General features: G+C 54.1%; 2 protein-coding genes across 2 annotated transcripts in view; both read left to right on the forward strand.

Annotated features, from left to right (window-relative positions):
* The window catches only part of LOC128273236 (alpha-2C adrenergic receptor), a 79,269-nt gene extending 58,658 nt beyond the window's left edge, over nucleotides 1–20,611 (forward strand). Inside the window, exons 2-3 of the mRNA XM_053011174.1 lie at nucleotides 18,928–19,086; nucleotides 19,559–20,611. Of these exons, the coding sequence (XP_052867134.1) occupies nucleotides 18,928–19,086; nucleotides 19,559–20,611 (1,212 nt within the window). The remainder of the gene's footprint in view (nucleotides 1–18,927; nucleotides 19,087–19,558) is intronic.
* On the forward strand, nucleotides 8,102–9,538 carry LOC128273247 (uncharacterized). Its single transcript, XM_053011185.1, has one exon. It carries the CDS (start codon nucleotides 8,174–8,176, stop codon nucleotides 9,455–9,457), a length of 1,284 nt encoding a protein of 427 aa, XP_052867145.1. The 5' UTR covers nucleotides 8,102–8,173; the 3' UTR covers nucleotides 9,458–9,538.
* Nucleotides 20,612–20,999: the final 388 nt, after the last annotated feature.

Genomic DNA, 20,999 nt, shown 5'->3' on the forward strand with positions numbered 1-20,999 from the left:
GACAGAATCCAATTATTGTTGGCGTTGCTGGACGCGCCCCCCCCCCCCCCCCCCCCCTTGCTGGACGGTAAACCAGCCAGCGAGAGAGAGAGCGAACCTTGGTCTCGCTGGCCGGTCTCGCTGGTCGTCGTGTGATTAGGAAACTTTGGAAGACATTAATACATGACGCCACTAATGGCACGCCACACTGTGGGCCAAAAGTATTATGGCACACTCAAAAAATCTGCCACGACCTGGTGCCAGGGGAGTGTCAACCTTCTAGTTGAATGTCTGCCAGTTTAGAAAATGAATCGTTAACAATCGGAACAACGTGTCCAAAATATTAAAACTTGGGTTCTTGAGCAACAGGCGGCCTCTAAAAGCACTCTAATTTTTCACGGCAATATTTTCTTCCGGGACGGGGCGTTCTTGACGAGACTCCTTTGACAACTTGACATTCCGTGTGTGCGCTTCTCGTTCTCTAGTCTCGATCCCATCAAGACTCTCGAATGACTGGTCTGACCTTGGCCTTGGTCTCTTCGTGCACATAAAGAAGACACATCACCCGAAGCGACTCCTAGAGCCCGAGGTACAGAGGTTCCCAATTTCTGGGCTCATCATCTGGGCTCGGCCCGTGTTTCTGGCACGCCGCTCGGTGTGCCTCTCCTGCAGAATCCTGTGGAAAGCTCCACGCTTAAGATTATTAGAATAAAAATAAGATTATTATCGGTTTAGCTCACCCGACCCCAAAGGTCCCGAGTGCTTCCGGGAGGTGCGTGTGTGTTGGTATGCTGCTACACTCACACACACACACACACACACACACACACTGGTACTGTGGCACTGGCATTGGTAAATCCCTTTTCACGCCCCCCAGCCAAGCTGGGGGATCTTTTGGGCGCAGGACAGGACTCGGCACTCCTCGGCGCGTATGTAAGGAGTGTAATTTTTCGCCATCTCCGTCAACGCGGAGGGAACGACAACCATTATCCTCGGCGTTCGGCGTGGACACGGCCGAAATATGCGTCAGACGCGTGCTATCCGGGGCCCGGACCTGATATCGTATAAATTATTCATTACGCGCACCCGCGGGAGCCTTGTTGCCGGAACGACCGGGGTACCATCGACGACGTGTGGTGTGTGTGATCCACGATGCACGACGTCCTGCGTGAGACCAAAAAAAGTAAAGGGTGGCCTAAAAGGGCCCCCCCCCCCCGAAAGTAGGTTCATCATTTTCGCGCACTCTCTGCATCAATCTTCCGTGCTCTGTGGCCGTGGAGTGGGCCTCACATTAATCTTCCAGCGAGTGGGACCCCCGCGAAGGAGGTCCTGTGACCTGCACCCCTCCGAAAGGGCGTAGTTGAAAAGCAGGCGGCCTGGCTGGCTGGCTGGCTGGCTGGCTGGGGCTGGGCCGATAAAGAGAGCCCCGGTGCGAATCACTAATCTGCTGCTCGGGTCGTTATTCGGTGCCACACTTGCGACACTTCTTCGCAGGCTGGAGAATGCGGACCTGGAGGAGGGTTGTTGCCAATTGGGGGGCGCAGCTCCCCGCTCGCTACGGTGTGGGTAAATAGTTTCGGAAGCAGCCGCGTACCGGGCTTCGGTCTTCCGGGCCTGGCCCGGGAGATCCAATCAGGCAAATCGATAGCTTAGAGACTTAGAGAGAGAGAGAGAGAGCGGGTAAACAGCCGGTGCCTGAGACCGAGACCTCGAGGTCTCGGGAAGGTTCGCCGGTGGATACGCCGGGGATCCCACGGTAATCACCTGGCTGTGAGCCGGCAGATAATGGTCGCTGGTATCGCGCGCGGTACCGGCACCACAAATCCCCACTTTGGCACTTCTGGGAGGGGAGTACCCAGTATGGGACCGACCGACACCAGGAAGCAAGTCTTTTGAGGCTGCGACTCTCGATACTGGACTGTCAGTTCGGAGTTTTGGAGTTTTTTGTTTTGGTCTTCCACGGTTCGCACCAATTACCTCACTGAGAGGTTCGAATCAATCGAACCAATAAAGTGTACAACGCCACCAACGGTGACCACACCTGATAAGGCACGTTCCACACACACACACACACAGTGCTACGCAGTCTTCTAGTAAGCCACGCGTGTCACAGCCACCAGAGCCATTTGTTGGTCAAATCCTTCCAACTCTCCCAAGTCCCAAGAAGTCGGGGAAGTCGTACGACGTGGGCAGAGCCGCAATAAACGGTCTAAGCTTACAGACCCCGGCGGAAAGATAGGCCAGGCCTTGGGGCCAGGGCCCTGCCCTCGAAGCGGGTCGTCGGAGCCGGAGTACTAATTTCAAGAACATTGTTCATAATAGTTTTTAATCTGCTTGGAGCAGAAGCCCTTCGACGGCGTCCCGCTGGCTGGCTGGCCCGAACAATGGCTGGTCCCGTCGTCGGTCGGTCGGTGTGTATGTGCAACGTGAGAAACGGCACGGCACTCGGCAGAATGAGGCAAAAAAATGGCCTCGGCAACGAACGGACCCGCTGTCACATTCAAGTTGCAAGTGCTAACGAGCGTCGGAAGGCCGCAGGCATTAACCCTAACACAGTAGCAATTACTTTGGAGCCGTCTCTCTCTCTCTCTCTCTCGCTCTCGCTCTCGTGCGTCAGTATTTTTGTGGCACTCGGTGGACACATGGATTGAAAAGTCCCGAGTCTAACGCGCAGATGGCGCTAGTCGTGTTGCATTCACCGCTTTTCCAGTGTAACCTTCAAAAGAAAGATCATATTCTACTCATATTCTATTCTGGTTGGATTAAAAACAGTTTTGGGTTTTCAGTTTTACACTGCTTCTTGATGGGCGAAGAAGACCATTCAAACGAAGCAATGGCTTGAAACGTGTTATAAAGACTCCGCTTCATCAGAAACAACCATAGACGTTGGTCAAAAGTCGTCATATATGATGTTAAATGCACCGGATGAGGCCAAATGAGGCCAGAAACACCAAAAAATATTAATAAAATCCATAAAATCGATTAGAATGATCGAAAGGTGAAGTTGCGTCAGTTAGCTGTCATTGTAAAGATATCAACAGAACGTGTCGGCGTGCCGCGTTTACTCTCTGTTACATCAGAAACAGCAACGTGTTGATCATTCTGAGGCGAAACTTCAAAGAATTTGCCAAATTTGGGTCCCAGCGACTTCCTTCACATACCTCAACTACCGAAATTGAGCTCGAGTAAAGAGGTTATCGCTGAAACTGAGGCCTACCTTGAGGCAAAAGATAAATCGTGTGGCTCTTGACCGAGACGAGCCGTTGATGGATTAAGCCAATTTTATACAAAAAAATCACGTTTTCTGCCTTAAGCTCGGGACTTTTGAACCCATATGTTGTACGTCGGCTTACGCTCTACGTCCGTGCACACGTCCCATAATGGCCGTCGGATTGGCACTTGGGGTACGCGCGTTTCCCAGGCCGTTTTATTTGACTCATTTCTGAAACTCGACATCTACCGTCCACATGCTCGTGGCTCGTGTTCACACACAGTAAAGCGACACTGTTTGTGTGTGTGTGTGTGAGAGAGAAAGAGATAGGAAGGGGGCGCGAGCTAGCGAAACATTTTGGTACAATAAATGGATGGAGCAAAAAACCAGGAACCAACGGGAACCAGCCGATGGAACGTCACCCAACAACCCCGGGTTGGCGACCGTTGGGCTGCGCGTCTGCGAACGCCGGAATCGAACAAGACGCCACAAAACCAACCCTTCCGTCCCCCGGCCCCCCGTCCATCACTACGCCGCCCTGACAGCTACGCCAGCATCTTCGCCGAACGAGAAAAACGGACCGAAACATCGCCGGCGGCCAGACGATCACCGGTTTTTTTTTTTTTTGGGAACTGGAACACTCGTCGACGACAGAACAGCATCGGGGAGCACCGCATCTCACCCGTTCGATTCTTTCTTTCCTCATTGTGGGGAGTTTTTTGGGGCTAAAGTTGGCGGGTTTCTACTACGCGAATGGCGAAGACAACCAGTGGTGAGGCCCACTAGACCGTAGCGTAGACAAACGATTTTCGCAAACTGTTTGTGAGCTAGCCACACACTGGACAGTCCTGGACCACAGGCACCGACCTGCCGATAGACGATATAGCTGGTCACTTCCAACTGGTTTTGTGTTTACTCCAATGCCACAATTCAATGGACACCCAACTTTTCTCTCTCATTCCACCTCTCTCTCTCTCTCTTTCTCGATTGGTCAAATGCAGCTTCACGAATATCTTTCGTTGTCTTTCACATCAAAATCCAAACCATTTTAAATAGACTAAACCGAGGCGCCGATGTGGCGTTCCTGGAACATCACCGTATTTTCGTAATCTGAACGGTAACTGGTAACTTCAACTACTTACAAGGTGCAATTCAAAAATTCCAGGACTTTTATAATTTCCCATCTTCTAGTAGCGCCGTCTCTTTGAAATTTGTATCGGTTGTTTGTCTATCCATTAGTAATGTTCTGTCAAATTTTTATGACATTTGGATGTATACAAGCTGAGATATCGCGCCAAATGTGACAGTACATTTATTGTGTCGGTCGAAAAATGAGCATTGAACAAAGAGCCAATATTAAGTTTTGTGTTAAACTTGGTAAAACTTTTACCGAAACTCATCAAATGATGAAACATGTTTATGGTGATGATTGTCTATCTCGTAGCCGTATTCACGAGTGGTTTAAACGTTTTCAAGAGGGACGGGAGGACTTGGAAGACGACGAACGGTCGGGGCGGCCAAGAGATATTGTGAACGAAGAAAACACGGAAATTGTGCGTGAGTTCATCAAAAAAGAGCCGAAATCATCGCTTAAATACATGGAATCAGAATTGGGAATATCTGCAGCATCGATTTTTCGTATTTTGACAGAAAATTTGGGCTACCGAAAGGTTTGTGCTCGATTTGTTCCGCACACATTGAAACAACACGAAAAAGACCTCAGAATTCAACATTCAAAAGACATCATTAAAGAGGCCAAAAAGGACCGACACTTTTTGTATTCGATCGTGACTGGTGATGAGACATGGTGTTTTCAATATGATCCCGAAACCAAGCGACAAAGCAGCGAATGGAAGCATCCAGACGAGCCAAATCCGAAAAAATCGCGCCAAGAAAAGTCAAAAATCAAGTCAATGTTGATTTGTTTTTACGATTCCAAGGGTATTATTCATAAAGAATTCGTTCCAACAGGCCAAACAGTTAACGCTGTGTTTTATGTAGGTGTTTTGAAGCGTTTGGTATCACGCATTCGACGAATTCGGCCAGAATATCGCGAAGAAGGAAGCTGGCGATTATTGCATGATAATGCACCAGCTCACCGTTCGACACTCACGACAGATTTTTTGACCAAAAATCGCATTTTAAGCATCAATCATTCACCTTATTCGCTTGACATGGCACCGTGCGACTTTTATTTGTTCGGAAAACTTCATTTGGCCATGAAAGGAAAACGCTATATTGACGTTGATGCCATTCAAAAGGCGGCGACCACCATTCTCAACGCTGTACCAAAAGATGGCCTAAAAAAATCATTCGATAATCTTCTTGAACGTGCAAATCGCTGTATTCAATCCGAAGGGGATTATTTTGAAGCCGACCAATAAAATTTTTCAAAAAAAATCAATGGTTTTCGTTTTTTAATAAAAGTCCTGGAATTTTTGAATTGCACCTTGTATTTCGGCGACATTTATCAACTAACGCATCTGAGAAATCTGCTTCCGGTGTTGTCTGACCTGTCAGCGTTGTAGGACCGTTATCTAGGACCCGTCCTAATGATTCAAGCTCGACCATTACCCGGTGCCAATTAACTGCTGTCAATGCTGACGCTTCAGCTGCTTCCGTGGCATTAACTATTCCCGGCCCGGCACATCCACGTTCGACACCAGTGAAGATTTACCGGAGTAGTCCCCGAGAACCCCCGCGTAAATGATTGTACCCTAGCTCCGGCGGGCATTACATCTGGAGGGGTAAAATCTTTGCAAATTGTACGCAAATGTACGTGCTGTCCCACAGAGGCCACAGAATTCAGACTTGCGACCTACATTTCGACATTAAAGAGCACCATCCGCGGGGCATCTGCGGGGTAGTGTGCTGGTGCTGCGCAGTTTAACCATCCATCGCACATCGCAGTGTAGCGAGACTCATTATTATCGCCCCTGTCCCGTTGCCTGCCTGCAAGGAACTACCAGGAACCACCACTAGTCACAGTCACGGGTCTCGCAATCTCGCTCCTGTTGCTGTCGGCCGTGTTTGTTGATGAAACGGTGCTTTGAAGTGCGAACGAACGATGGCACTTCTGGATGGCACCTGTCTGCTGCTGTGCCTGCCTGTCTGCTTCACTCGGCCCCCTAGTCCCGTCTGCTCGGGCAGATCCTCCTTCTCTCTTACGCGCGCGCCTACGGATCGTTTCGGATCGGAGATGACGGGCACTGTCTGGCACTGTTACGGGAGCCAATTCCGGGAAATACTCCAGCAAGCGCACGGAGCTGACAAAGAAGGCAGACGACGCACACCATCGCGCGTCGAGTGCTCTTCTTGGCGCGCAACTATTATCTTTGGGGCAGGTCAGACCGTCGCTTGTACTTTTCGGCAAGACAGGACCACCACTCGATGTCCTCGACCTCGATTGGGAGAACGGAAGCCCCGGAATAGCGGAACTCCACAATGCCAATCCCCAATCGGACAGTGTGGGAGTGTGAACTTATCGAGTGGTGTTCCACTTCGACGACAGATGGCGCTCCCTTGGGCTTTCCCTGGGAACCATCAGATTACACTTGCGGCCCCTGGTGGTGCTTTTCCCCCTTTTTCGGTTCAGAACGCCCGCCACCCAAACATTGTGCTCCATTTATGGGGGTAGCGTCTCTAACTCACCCCCGCGAGTCGCCCAATCCCGCAAGTCCACGAGACAGAGCGCAGAGTGAAGATGATCAAGTTTTTAGTTAGCTTCCAACCCAATTAGTGTAATTTTAATTAAATTTGGTCGCCCGATCGATTTTTTCGTCGTTTCGTCTAGGCGCCACGGCCAGGCCAGGCCAGGCGCGCCGTGAAGTTTGAAGCACTCTGCTGTCGCTCAGGGTGCTGGGCTCGCCAAAAAACCCCAGCTCCTCGAACGACACTTTTGGACGGGGGCGCAGGATTGGCGAACCACTCGCTGTGCCTCGCTGGCCAGCCTCCGGGTGCCGCAATTAGTGCCATGAGTAGCCTAAGTGTTGGACAAAGTTTACCGCCGGAGCCGGACCACCGCCACCACCACCACCGGCACGGATTCGGAGAGTTTCGTAGCGTTTTCGAGTAGTTCGAGCGTTTGCTAGCTAGTTAGCAGCTTTGGGTCTTTCGCTTACGTTCGCGAGTTGCTGCAGATTTGTGGCGATAATTCCAAGCCCGGGCCGGGGCCATCGAGACATCTTTGAAGTGCTGTGCGATGGACCTGCTCGAGAATTCATGTGCTTCGTACTACTTCGTGTAGGTGGACGCAATGATTGATTTCCTACAGTTCCAACAGGCTTCTTCGAGAGTCAACATGGACGTCATCACCGTCATCTGGTGGTGTTTGGATTCGGAAGACTACCGATTACTTGACGTTTTAAAACGTCAAACTTCATGCGGGAAGTTGTCAACATTTGGGAAAAAGCTTTGACACTGGAGTCGGAGTGGAGTCCCGGTCATCGGTCCAGGTTTGCTTCGAAAATGAAAAAGGACTCGTGGATGTTGGCTTGGACTTTTCAGATCCAAACTCTGGGCGGACCAGGTAGGCGTTTGATCAGGGTAAACCACTGTGCCGGCGCTCAGCCAGCCGGTATTGGCAGTGATTGATTTTCTGTGTGCCGAGACCGACTGGCGACTGGTGTGGTGGACTGTGGGCGAGGAAACTGATTGCCACCCGGCCTTTGTGTGTGTGTGTGTGTGTGTGCACACCTTCATTTGCATATCCACTCCCGTCGTAGCTCCGCCAGGAGCTCCGTCCGCTTCCGTATCACGATTAATCTCAGTCATCTCGGGCTATTTAGCTACGGCCTCTGGCGTCGCCACCTATGCCAATATTTGTATTTCATCACTTTCAACGACGCCGGCCGACTATAAAATGACCCGACAAGCAGTCCAGTCGTCCAAGCATTACCCAGGCGGAACGCAGCCTCCCCTCTAGAGAGAGAGAGAGAGAGAGCAGGAACCCCGGAAACTTTAGGAGTATAGGAAATATACGGCATGGAACGACGCACCGGACATCGGCTATCGGCGCTGCTGGGTTGGACGCTACTGTTGTGTGCGCTGATCGCGGAACGTGGAGTGGATGGCCAGTTCCAGAATGTACCGAACCAGTGCACGGTTCAGGTCGGCGGGGACCTGATGAAGCAGCTCGGCCGGATGACGGCGGGCCGCCAGCTGACGTGCGACAACACCTGGACGACGCTGCTGCTGACGTTTCACGAAACGCGCAAGAACCTGACCGGGTGTCTGGAGCGCGAGCAGCGCAACGCCAACGACGAACCGTCGACCACCTTCTGCCAGACGCTGCTGGACGACGCGAAGCGCCAGGCGCAGCAGGAACGGGCCAAGCTATCGGCCGACGCGGACCGGAGCGCGCAGGCCGTCCAGCTTGACCTGAACAAGGTGCGCGACGAAGCCCGCAAGGTGCAGACCGAGCTGGACGCGGTGAAGCGCGAGCGGCGCGAGTACTGCCTGGAGCTGGTCGTGACCAACATCGGCATCGGCGACGCGAAGCAGGCCCACAAGTACCACGCACTCTACACGCAGGGCCAGCCGGCCGACCGGAAGGCGTACGAGGAGATGGTGCAGTTCGTGTACCGGAAGGTCGAGTACCAGAACGTGCGGGTCGGCTACATGCTCGACTTTGCGCGCCAGCTGAACGACCCGAACATGCGGCTCCTGATCTACGAGAAGCTGCACGAGCAGATGCTCAAGCGGCCCAACATACCCGAGCAGGAGGGCCTAGCGGTCGTCCTGGCGTTCGACGCGCTCGACGCGACGACCGACGCGCCGGCCCTGAAGCCCCAGCTAGAGGCGCTCTACATGAAGGCGTACGATCCGATCATCAAGCGCTGGAAGCAGCAGCTCACGGTCGGTGAGTGGCGTGCGGTCGCCATGTTCGCCCACGCGTACTCGCAGTACTTCAAGCGCATCCAGACCCAGCTCCTGACGGTCGACGCCAACGTGTGGAAGTCGATGGACTTCTCCAAGTTCCTGCTCACCATCAACACCGTACCGACCTCGGACCTTCGCCTCGAGTCGTTCCGGCTGGTGTTCGAGCAGGTGAAGCGCTACAACAAGGACAACCCGGACACGCACCTGAAGGCGCTGGCTCGCGAGACGGAGGTCTTCCAGCGGTTCATCGAGCGCAAGAAGCTTGGCCAGGAGGCGCAGGACCACCTGACGAAGGTGAAGGAAATGTTCAAGGGCTTAGGGAAGAACAAGGACTACGACCACTACCTGAAGGAGGCCAAGGCCAACGCCAAGGGCCGCAGGCGTTAGGCCCGAGAGCGCGCCCGAGTACACACCGCAGGCGTACCGACGTTAAGGGCAAAAGGGCAATAAAGCATCTGCAACTATAGAGCTCAGCAAAGAAGCCGGGGAGAGTTCCTCTATCGTCGGCGACGGCTAACGGGTTGCCTACCATTCAGGCGCCATCGCACGATGACCTCTCCAACTTTTCCCCACTGGATCGGAGGCGCTCTCAACGGTTTTCCTCCCGTTCGAAGCATCCCCCCAAAAGCAGAAGGGCAACGCATGGTGGTGGTGGTGGTGAAGGTGGATCGTAGTCGAAAGATTGCCTACGCTCTAGGCGCCGAGGCGCCGAGGAGCAGATTCTGCACAATCAATGGCTACTCCTGCTGCTGACCGGCGGGCAGGTGGCGGCGCCAACTTAAGATCCGATTGCATGAATCTCCCCGGCACCCTTCTTCGGCAAACCCTGCCCCCCCCCTCCCTCCCACAACCCCTTGGGGGTGCCCTGGATCTGGTGCGAGGATTGCGGTAATTTATTGCCATTTGAAATTAATTTATGTCATCGGTGATATTACTTCGCTCTTGCCGCACGCCCCCCCCCCCCCCCCCCCCCTCAATACACACACACACGCTCCGAGCGCTCCGAGAACGATTTTGTCTTCCGGTGGTGCTCCGCTTTCGCTTCGTGCAGTGGAAGTTCGAAGTCGGACATGGAATCGCAAAACGGACGCGAATTGGTGTCGTACCGGAAATTGGTTCGCTCGTTCGCAGAACGGGGGAACGCGGCTTGAATCGTGTCCGAGTCCGAGAGAGAGAGCGCGCAGCGGGCCGGGCCGGGCCGGGAATCGATAATCGCCCATTAAACTTTAAGCACCAGGCGGCGGCAGCGACGGCAACGGTGTCCTTCTCCGCCTCGAGACAGGCAAAGTTGCGGAAGTGGCAAATGGCAAAAAACTAATAAATCTCCCACATCCGGCTCGGGCGGGTGGCGGGGGGGGGGCCGTGTCGGTGCAGCAGGTCCCAGGTAGCCAGCCACGGGGCTCGCCGGAAGTTTTCGGAAGCCACGTCTTCGGAGACGCTCATCTCCGAAGCACCGTGCAGTGGCAGTTGAAGGCATTGATTGCCTTTTAACATATTGAGCGTCATCGTTCATTCCGGACATTACGTGCTAGAGTCTTCTGCTCCTGCTTTTTCTTCTTCTTCTTCTTCGGGCGAGAAAGAGAGTGAGCAAGGAGCGTGCTCTGCTCGGCTCGGCCCGAATGGCTGAATGGGTGGCCGACGAGATTCAATCAAGCTTCGAGGGCGTTCGGAGCCGACGGTGTCGAACTCGTCGTTTGGCCGTGCCTTCGCCGATTCGCCGATAAGTTTGCCAACAAGCGCGCGGTCTAGGTCGGCGAGCGAATTGCTTAAGCCTGCCTCGATTTTTGGGGTCGACTACTGGCGTCGGACCAACCAGACAACGGTACCTACTCGGAGGTGTCGGTACTTCGGTAACGGACGGGACCAACGCTGTCCAAAAGCTTTGGAATCCTTTGGCGACGCGGCCTTTAGAGGGTTTTTGGTCAAATTTGTCAAAAGTCCATGTCTGAGTCGCATACGAGAGACGAGATGACATAGTTACTTCATACATTGTTAGTTGATAACCTTTGATGTGATAGCCTCGTACATTGGAGCGTACTAGCGACCGAGTATAATGGCCATGCCTGCTGGATCTGACTAGACTTGATAGTCCCGAGGATCTCCACTCCACACAGCGGTTGGATGGCTTGACTTCTGACAAATATACCTATGTGCTCCTGAAGTATGCGATGGCGGTCGGTAGATGTCGGTCGGCGGACGTAGTAGATGTCGTAGCTGCGTTCCAGCAAAACCTGGACCGTCGGCTTATGTTTATATACGACATATCGATTAAATTTTGATACGATTATGTGAGCATTGACTCGTCGTCGTCGTCCATGTTAAAATTCGTACTCAGTAAGTATGTTTGCACCACGTCCAAGTCCAGTCCAGAACTTCTCGACGAAAAGCCTCTTTCAAGCCGTTTTTGGGCCGAATTTTTTGCCATCGTGCAAAAGTCGTACGTAGCCGTTCCGGCACGGCACACAATAGGTCCAAACGATACCGGAAGAGGTTTCCGGTTCCACACACACACACACACACAGACACATGGAATAGCTAGATCCCTGATACAACAGTACACCAGGAACACGCAAATATTGCAATCCCGTGTACGTCCTGACCTCCTGCCGTTCAAACCTTTCCACAAAACCCTTGCGACATGAGCGTAAGATGGTATGTGACACTCCTTTGGCAATGGATGGCACACTGGGTCACACCACTGCCTGCCTGCCTGCCTGCCTGCCTGCCTGCCTGCCTCGTTCTGCTCATTCACACGTGCCACCGTTTTTTTTTTTTTTTTTGCTGTTCCTGTTTCTCTGTTCCGACACGACCGTATCTGAGACCCGGGATATGAGTTCACACCGCGCATTCGAAGTGGGGGATAAGTGGGCGAGGGAGGGGAGGGGGCCAGGCTAGTGTGAGGGAGGACCGAGAGAGAGAGAGTGGCGGGACGATCGATACACCAACAAGCATTAAAAACGGCGAATCGTTCACCGATGTACGATGTACTCAGGCGTACCGGACTCTTTATACCCGACTGTGTGTCTGTGTGTGTGTGTGCTCCATAAGTGTCCTGTTGTTGGGTGGCCATGGCTAGCCGTGTAGAGGTGGCCGCGGACTGGTCCTCCGTAAAATTTACCACAACAACATTTAATCAATGTACAATCAATGCTGCGGAGCGCACACTAGCGAGCTCACAGCACTTTCACCACGCAAACGGAGCCCCACCCCACACTCTCGCGCCTCCTCACGCTCGCATGCCCCGGAGGCACATTATCACCACCATCACCACCATCACCACCACCAGCAACACCATCCTCTCATCGCTAGCGTCGTCGCCTCGAACTCGCTGTGCTTTGTGTGCATTTCGCGGAAGATTGCACACACAACGAGGAAATGTGATTTTCATCTCACTCGAGAAAAAGGGAGAGCGAGAGAGAGAGCGCGCGAAAGAGCGCGATACCGGCGATGGATATGCCATTTTTTTTCGCCTTTTCTTTGTTTTGCCTCCGCTCGGTGGTGCCTGGTGGCTGTCGAACAACCCTTTAACTGGCTCCCACCGCCGCGGGGCGCCTGCAAGTTAGGCATCGCGCAACGCACGCCAGGAACTGAGGGGGGGCGCCTGTGGGGTGGGGGGCAGATAAAAGCTGCTTTTACGATGCGCACACACGTACGCTCAATTACGTACGCTCATCCCGTTATTGCTATCGATGAATGAGGGTGCGGACGGGGGGTTGGGGGTGGTAGTTTGGTGGGAGGGGGGTCACAGGCGCGGTCACATGCGGAAGCGAGCGCGATGAGCGAGCATAATGGATTCGCCGCCCGCTGGAAGGACGCCAAGGATGTGGCCTGATGTAGGCAGCCGGCGTACGTGGGTCGGAAGGGGGGGGGGGGGGGGTCTTCCGAAGCTGCACGGCGTCCCCGGGCGAAATATTATCCGCGACACGACCTACCCCGATCAACGCCCCACCCAGACCCCCTGACCGGGGCGGGGGGTAGCTGATTTCTTTCCGTAATGTTTCGCGCGCGCCAGAACAAACGACTCGACCCGTACCCCACTCGTCCCACTCTTCAACCCCACCCTCCCCCTGGACAGTAGGCGAACGCAGCCCAAACAAAAGCCAAGCCCACGAATCCGAGCGCGGAATTGGAGTGCGCGCATCGAAAACGCCAATCAAACGTTCTGTTGTACTAAAAAAGCGTGTGCAGTAGAAAAAGAGCGCCGGGGAGACGTGTCGCAATAGGGAGTGGGGTAACGAGGGGCGTGAGGGTCGGAGGGCACGTGAGGGCGCATACTTACGCTAAATAGTCTTGCCAGGGGTCCGGTACTCCAACGTGTGTGTGTGTGTGTGTGTGGTGTGAAAGTAATGACGTTATAAAATTATAACATGCAAATGCTTCACACGACGTGTGGCTGTGTGTGTGTGCCTGGTGAGGTGGGTGCGGTGCGAAGAGTGCACGGGAAAAACTGCGGGGGAGACTGGCTGCATAGGTAAAAGCAGCAAATCGAGAACGGCCAGCGCCGCCCGGACATCGCCGGTTTTTTAGTACAGAATTTAGTACAAGCACGCGTTGGAGGGGGCAGGTAGGCGGTGGGTTGGGTACGGGAAACTGAGTGCAACATAAACGGCACGGCACGGCACACGGAGTCTAAAGTTTCGTCCCGCGAGCGAACCCCCGAAAACCCGCAACCAACCGTAAAGTGCTGATGAGCGAAAGGGAAGGTGGAGGGCTCTGTACCGGAACGGCACCTTGTGGGGAGGGGAATGGTTGGGAAAAGTGTCGCCACGCGAACGGCGGTACCAGCGTTCGTGGCGAGAGTACGTTATTATAATGTTATTTAATTCAATTACTCGCAGTGGGTCAGCCTCCCCCCTCGGCTGCCCCGACACACCACCCGGTCCCCCACCCGGTCGTCCGGTAGTTTTCGTGGTTTCCATTGGACTCGTGGGCTCGTGGGGTGTGCCTTAATTTATCCCGTGGGACCTTTGCACGTCGCCAGCTGTGTCCCAAATAGCGGTGGTGGCTAGGGCAGACGGCAGACCGCAGAGCGAGAGGGGACGGGGTGGAGAAGGGGAAGTGAGAGAGGGAGATATCAACTGGCTATTGTTTTGAACTATACACGGCGCCGAAAAGGGCCAGACTACAGACAGCCCAGCAAGCAAGCAAGCACATCGGGCATCGCCAATGCACCCCACTGCTTACCCTGTACCTCGTACCCCTTGTACCCCAGTTCGAGGGGCCAACACGTCGAGCCAGAGCAAAGTTTGGTGGCACGGTACGGACGAACTTTTAGAACACTTTTAGAACAATACATTGTTTCGCCGACGGCCGACAGTGTTGGGTGGCTCCCTACTACCAGCCAAGTAATTACTAAGCCCCCGGTCCCTAACCGCCCTACAGCCCCCACGTTGTGTCGTCAAATCGATGGCCCAACTTTGGCAGCCCAGCAACAGCAACGCGTGTGGGTTCCCTATCTGAGTCTGAGAACCCCGGTCAGAGTGTGTCGGACGTCCAGAAGGATGTCCCGCACTGAACCGCACAGCACAATCACAGCGTTTGTTGCGGCGGGTTAGAACACCACAAAAAATGAAACACGCCACAGAAAGACAGAGAGAGAGAGAGAGGGAGAGAGAGAGAGAGAGAGCGAGCGAAAAAGGATGCCAACTGCAAAAAAACCCTTATTATCGAAAGCCAGCGCCAGCGAATGGCGGATGCAGGAATGTAAAACTTATTTAGGTCAACCGGATTCGGTCACGTTCAGCGGGCGGATGAACCGACGGACGGCGCGGGGGGGGGGGGGGATACGTATACGCTGTAGGTAAAAACTTCTCCCTTCGACACGAGGCGCCACTTGTCGTCTGTGGAGTGGCTCCCTCTGGTGTCGGCAGCCTGCCTGCCTGCCTGCCTCGGCTCGTGGCGGTAATCTATCTATCGTGTAGCGCCGTCCCGATCTTCCTTTCTGGTCCTTTCTGGTCCTTTTTGCACCATCCAGTGTGCCAGACGAAATAACGGCACTTAACGCGCGCGCTCTCGGTGTGTTCGGCAGACCTCATTTAGCCACGAGCCACAATGTAAACGATGTAAACGGGTCGCGCGCGCGCGCCCACAACGCTCCTGCAACGTCTGAGCCATGTTCTCGTGCGTACAGGTGTGTGTGTGCGTTGATGCGGGGTACGTCAATGGGCATCAGGCACACTGTTGACAAGTTGGAACCCTTTTTTACTCTCTTTCGCTCTTTCCGGGACTCTACCTACAGGACAGGTGTGGTGAGGCCTAGGGGGGGGCGGGGGGGGGGCGCACATTGTGAGGCCGAAGCGGAGCCGGACCGGTGCAAAACTTTACTCCATTATCACCGACGGCCTCGGTCGGGGCGAGGTTTAGGTTTTTTGCCTCCTCCTCGAAACTGCTCGAACGCGGCGGACTGGCGGACCTGCGGACGACTAGCCGCAGGCGACACGCGGGGGGAAGGGGAGGGAACGGGTGCCGGTTTTAATGCCGAGTCCCAATTACCGAGCATCAGTTAATGCCGCTGGTGTCTCGATTGCCGCGAGACCTTTCCCTTCCCCGTGTGTGTCCCACGCCATATGGCGCCTTTTTTGTTTTGTTCAAAATTCGAACAGGATTCGTGAGGGGGGTGGGTCGGGGGAGGGATGGGGAGCGAACGATGCTCGTTCGTAATCAACCTGTCCTACCCAGATGATGGGCATATCAATCAACATGCCTCGCATTCGAGCAGTTTCGAGCAGCTTTAGAGTAGGATCTTTCGGGGGAGAAAGGGGGGCTTTAAACGGCGGGGAGATATCGGCAATAAATGTCCAATCGACACAGTTCAATCAGGCGGCGAGGCGGGTCGATCGATGCCGTCATCAACGTCCAATGGTCGAGAGTCGGCCGGCTGTCACTTGAGACATCCCGCACCGCTGGGGCGTTTGACATCCGTCAAACGCGGCTGCAAACGCTAGGGCGCTATATCGATTAGCGTCGAATTCGGTAGCCTCATCCTCAAGTAGCCTTCTGCTGCCCGCGCGAGTGGTTACGGGCCAATTACGGACAGCGGTGGCCAGCTCGCTAATCGCCCAACTCGCTTCGCCCGCGTGGACGGCCACGATCATAATTCTATTAGCCATCGATCCCTCAGGGGAGGACATCTTCGGCACGGCACGGCGGTTGTGGCCGCCGAGCTCCGAGATGAACCCAAATTGAATCATTGTGATTTTGATGGAGCTTATTCGGTCCCTGGCTCGACGCTGCGCGGCGGCCCGGTCGGGTCCACGGTTCGACGATGGTTCGACGCTATCGGAAAGATGACGTATGAATAGCACACCAACAAAGACAACAACGTACGCCCTTTCGCGGCTGACTCATGCAAAACTCTCCGCCAGGGCCAGGATCTCGTGTTTAATTAGTGTTGAATAACATAAATCGTCCATCGCCGACTGCTGCCGGCTTCCAGCTCTCGAGATCCACAGAAGCCGCGTCTATCGCCAGAGCATCAGACTCGCAGTCGGCGACAGTGGCGTGGCAACCGGAGTGTGCCATCGTACGGACACAGGTCTGCCGCACGCAGAATCGGTTCGAGAATCGGTCCGAGGCCGCCGGGCCGGGGCCTATGTTTCGAGATGGACGCGTATGTACGCGAGGGGTGATCGAAAAGTTTTGCGAAATTAGAATTTCTGCGAGCTGCGTATTATGCGTTGAGAATCGGACTGTTTTCAACAAAAAATAAATGTTTATAACATTTTAATGACAATTTCTATTTTATTCAAAGTATGTGCCATCGCTAGCTATACATTTCTCCCATCTCTCGGATAATTTGTCGGGATTCCCAGACGAAAGAATTATTCGTCTTTTACTAAGTAAACTAATTTATCATCCCATTTCGACTTCCTCGTAGAAAAACGAAGGGCTGTTCAGCCAATACGTGTCCGATCGATGGAAAAGAATGATCATCGATCAGCTTCCATCAAAGTGATTTGATAGTATCCTGAATCACTTTTGCTTTGTAGGTCATGGAGACGCCAGGTGTGGCGGTCATGTGGCCCCACCAGGCGTCTCCATTTCGGAGAGACAAGAAACTGCATTTCGCTCATTTTTCGACCAATGCATGGTTCAAATTGATCATTTGTTGTCAGTAACGATGTGAATTAACCTTTTTCATCAGGTTTTAGGAGCTTGTGATGCATCACACCTTTCTGTGCCATCATAAAGTCTGTTTTTTTGGAGTCCTTCGACGCTTTTATTTCGAGCTGAAGTCATTCACCTCGAGTCTAGACAAATTAATGAAGAAAGAACAGCAAAACTGGGAAGTCCCAATCGGCAGGTACAGCCATCTTTTTGACAGTTCGATTCTCAACGCATAAACCTATATCCGATTTTCGATTTGATGATCCAAATCGATTCCAAGCAAACCAGCTGTCAAAAATTGACCGATTACTCAAAAAGGCCAAACTTTTCACCATAAGTCACTGACATGTGTAGCTGCCTGACGCCATAAATCGAAAATCTGATATACGTAGCCGGCGAAAATTCCAATTTCGCAAAACTTTTTGATCACCCCTCGTGCCGCGTGTCGGACGAGTAAACGCACCGGCACCGGCTGAAGTCGGACCCGGGGCCGGGGCTGCATCCAGAGCGCGTTACCCACACACAAACACACACGCTTTGTTTACCATTTTGGCAGCAGCAGCAGCCGAAGTCTCGCTACTCGAACCCTCGGGCGGGCCTTTCGAGCACAGATGACGAATGGCGTGGCCACAGTGTCCGTCCAAGCCGTCCCATTGGCCGTGTGGCTCCATGGCGTGGTGTTGTGGTTTGCTCGGAAGCAGCGATATGTTTACTGCCAGTGGCAGACTCGGCCGCCGTTGTGCGTTCGGCCTTTCACTGGCCGTTTATCTGGCCGTCCGTCTGTGTGTGCGAGTGCGTGGCAGAGTGCTTGTCCTGAGGTCGAGCCCGAGCCCGAGGCGCTGCCACGGTGGCGAACGACGGCAAACCGGCCATAATTGTATTATTTGTTTTCGCCCAACAAAAGCCAACCAAACGGAGAAGTTGGAACAAACGGTGCCTCGGCAGTTCGGAGTTCTCTCGCTGTCGAGGCAGGCAGCAACGGTAACCAACCATCCATCGTGTCTCTCGATGGCCAGAATGGTTGGCCAGATCATGCCACGGACCGGGTCCACCGGCTCCACCGTTGCTGGATCTCACGAAGACGCCCACGGACGACCCAACCGGCGAGACCAGGGACAGACCGGACAGACGGGGTACCAGAGTGGAGGAGGAGAAGAATTTATCAACATCAAATCACGCATCGCATATGCTAAAGACTTGCTAGGGACATCATCCTTGGGCCATCATGGGAAGCCACAGAGTCGGATCACACAATGCCTCATCTCGGTCAAGAGAGAATTGGAGCGCCGTGCCGCGGCTACAGAAAGGGGTGTGTGTGTGTGTGGACCGTTGTAGGACAAAGCAAAGCACCCAAACCAAAAGTACATCGGCCATGTCGACCAGGTTATCCGACCGTGTGGCGTCCAAAAAAGCTAAACTTCGGCGTAGAATTGGCACATGTGTCGTGAAAGCCGCACTCGTGTTCGAACGAAATGAGGTTAGCACGACCCACACACACACACACACAGAGCGAGCTAAACGTAATGGATTGAGTGGATTTATTAAGGGGGTAAACGAAGTCACCAAGTTCTGGGAAGTGAAGAAGATGGGTCGAGCCAGCAGCAGGGGTTCGTTTAATGACGTCTGACACGTTATTTGTGTCTCCAGGATGAGTTGAGGATGTGTGTAAGAAACCATAGGCCGATAAGGACTCGACACGCTCTCGCTAACATTACGCGAACCTTCGCTTTTTTTTGTCGTCTACGTTGCAGCTGAGCCAGGACATCGGGTACGTGCTGTACTCGGCCCTCGGTTCGTTCTACATCCCGAGCTGCATCATGGTGTTCGTCTACATACGGATCTACTTTGCGGCGAAGGCTCGGGCCCGGCGCGGCATCCGCAAGAAGCCACTAAAAAAACCGAGCGAACAGGTAGGTGTACGGGTCCAAGTATCATGAAACTCAAGCGTTCACTCAAATGTTCACCGTTTGAGCTTCAGCGTTTGGAAAGCTTTCAACTGGATGAACTCTTTCTGTATCGAGTTGATCGAGTTGTCACCGCATTTAGGTTCTCAAACTCGAGACTCGAATTTGACAAACCGGCTCCGGTCAATTAGTTTGTATTGTTTATGTTTTAAAATTGGTTTACAATTGTTTAGTTTAGCAATGTTAAATTTGTCTACTATCTGTTTACCACTTGAATGTTTACAAAATGCACCCGAATGACAGTTCGTACTCAAAGAGTTTGACGTTTAAGCTCTTAGCTTCGTAGCTTCTCCAATTGGAAACGGTGATCCCGGCATTCGAGTTTGATTCGAGTCAAGTGATTGAGTTTCATGATTGGGGGGGGACACAATGATTCTGTCTGGCACACTCTCTGACACCCCGCCCCTTCCCCGCGCAGGATACGAGTTTCACGCGCAACGCCGGCACCGTCCCGATGCCATCACTTCCCAGTGCCTCTAGCAATAACAATCAACCGGCGGCCCAGCAGCAGCAGCTCCTGGCGCCCGGCAGCAACGGGGGCGTCACGCAGCAGCAGCAGATTGCGACGATAGAGCCGCCGCCGCGCACCTCCCCATCGATGCCACCGATCCCGGTGGTGACGTGCGACTTCGCCTCGGACATGTCGACGAGCGAGGCGGGGACGGCCGAGCAGGACAACTACCACGGGCAGGCGCCGGACAAGGACACGCTCAAGGTGGCGGTGCCCAGCGTGACCCAGCAGCCGGCCACCGGGGTGGCCGTCTCGCCGTCGGCGATAGCCGGCCGGAACCGCGCCCTGTCGGTTGGGATCGACACCGACATGGTGAGCGAGTTCGACCCGTCCAGCTCCGACTCGGGCGTCATCAGCCGGTGTGCGGTGGTGAAGCCGCTCAAGTTTCGCCTCTGCCAGCCGATCTTTGGCAAGGGCAAGTCGAAGAGCCGCCAGGCGAAGGGCGCCGCCACTAGTCCGGGTCCGGGCGGCCGTGGGACCAACTGCACCCAGCCAATGCTGCAGGCCAATGCTGCAGGGGAAGCAGGAAGCCCCGGTGCTGGTGGTGGTGATGGTCAGACGGCAGCCATCTCACAGCTGATCGCTAGCAAGCAGCAACAGCAACAGCAACAACAGCAGCAGCATCAGCAGCAGCACGATAGCGGCTGCAGCGAGCTGGAACCGGCCCTACCGAAGCCGAAACCGCGTGACCCGGAGAAGGAGAAGCGGCGGATCGCGCGCAAGAAGGAGAAGCGGGCCACGCTCATCCTGGGGCTGATCATGGGCAGCTTCATCGCCTGCTGGCTGCCGTTCTTCTTCCTCTACATCCTGGTGCCGATATGCCCGGACTGCCACATACCGGAGAGCGCATTCTCGCTCGCCTTCTGGCTCGGGTACATGAACTCTGCGCTCAATCCGGCCATCTACACCATCTTTAACAAGGACTTCCGGCGCGCCTTCCGGCGCATCCTGTTCAAGTGATGTTTGGCGTACGTGTGCTGCTATCGCTGCGTTTCCCGTAGCATCGAGAAGGCTACGGAGCGGGCCATTGGCGGCGCACAGCTCGGCGGTGGCTACCGGGGCGGCTACTTCAGATGATAGTGAGCTGTCATCGCTAAAGCCATTGCCATCGCCGCAACGTTCGGGCGCCTGCAAGGTCGGCAGCACGCATCGCATGCGCATGCGCGAGGAGGATCGAGCAGCCAAGCTCGAGCAACTCAACCCACCAGACAGAACCGGACAGGTCATCAGAAAAAGGCCATCGAGGCGCTCGGCGGGGGATCGTGGACTGTGTGGACTGAGCGGATGCGAAACTACTACACATAGTATTGCTGCGACCAGAGCGACCGTGCTGCGTCGTTCGAGATTC

The sequence above is a fragment of the Anopheles cruzii genome, chromosome X, assembly GCF_943734635.1.
Source record: "Anopheles cruzii chromosome X, idAnoCruzAS_RS32_06, whole genome shotgun sequence".
In the NCBI taxonomy this organism is placed as follows: domain Eukaryota; kingdom Metazoa; phylum Arthropoda; class Insecta; order Diptera; family Culicidae; genus Anopheles; species Anopheles cruzii.

Coding starts and splice junctions, on each gene's coding strand:
- LOC128273247 (XM_053011185.1), top strand. CDS start 8,174: ATGGAACGACGCACCGGACATCGGCTATCGGCGCTGCTGGGTTGGACG.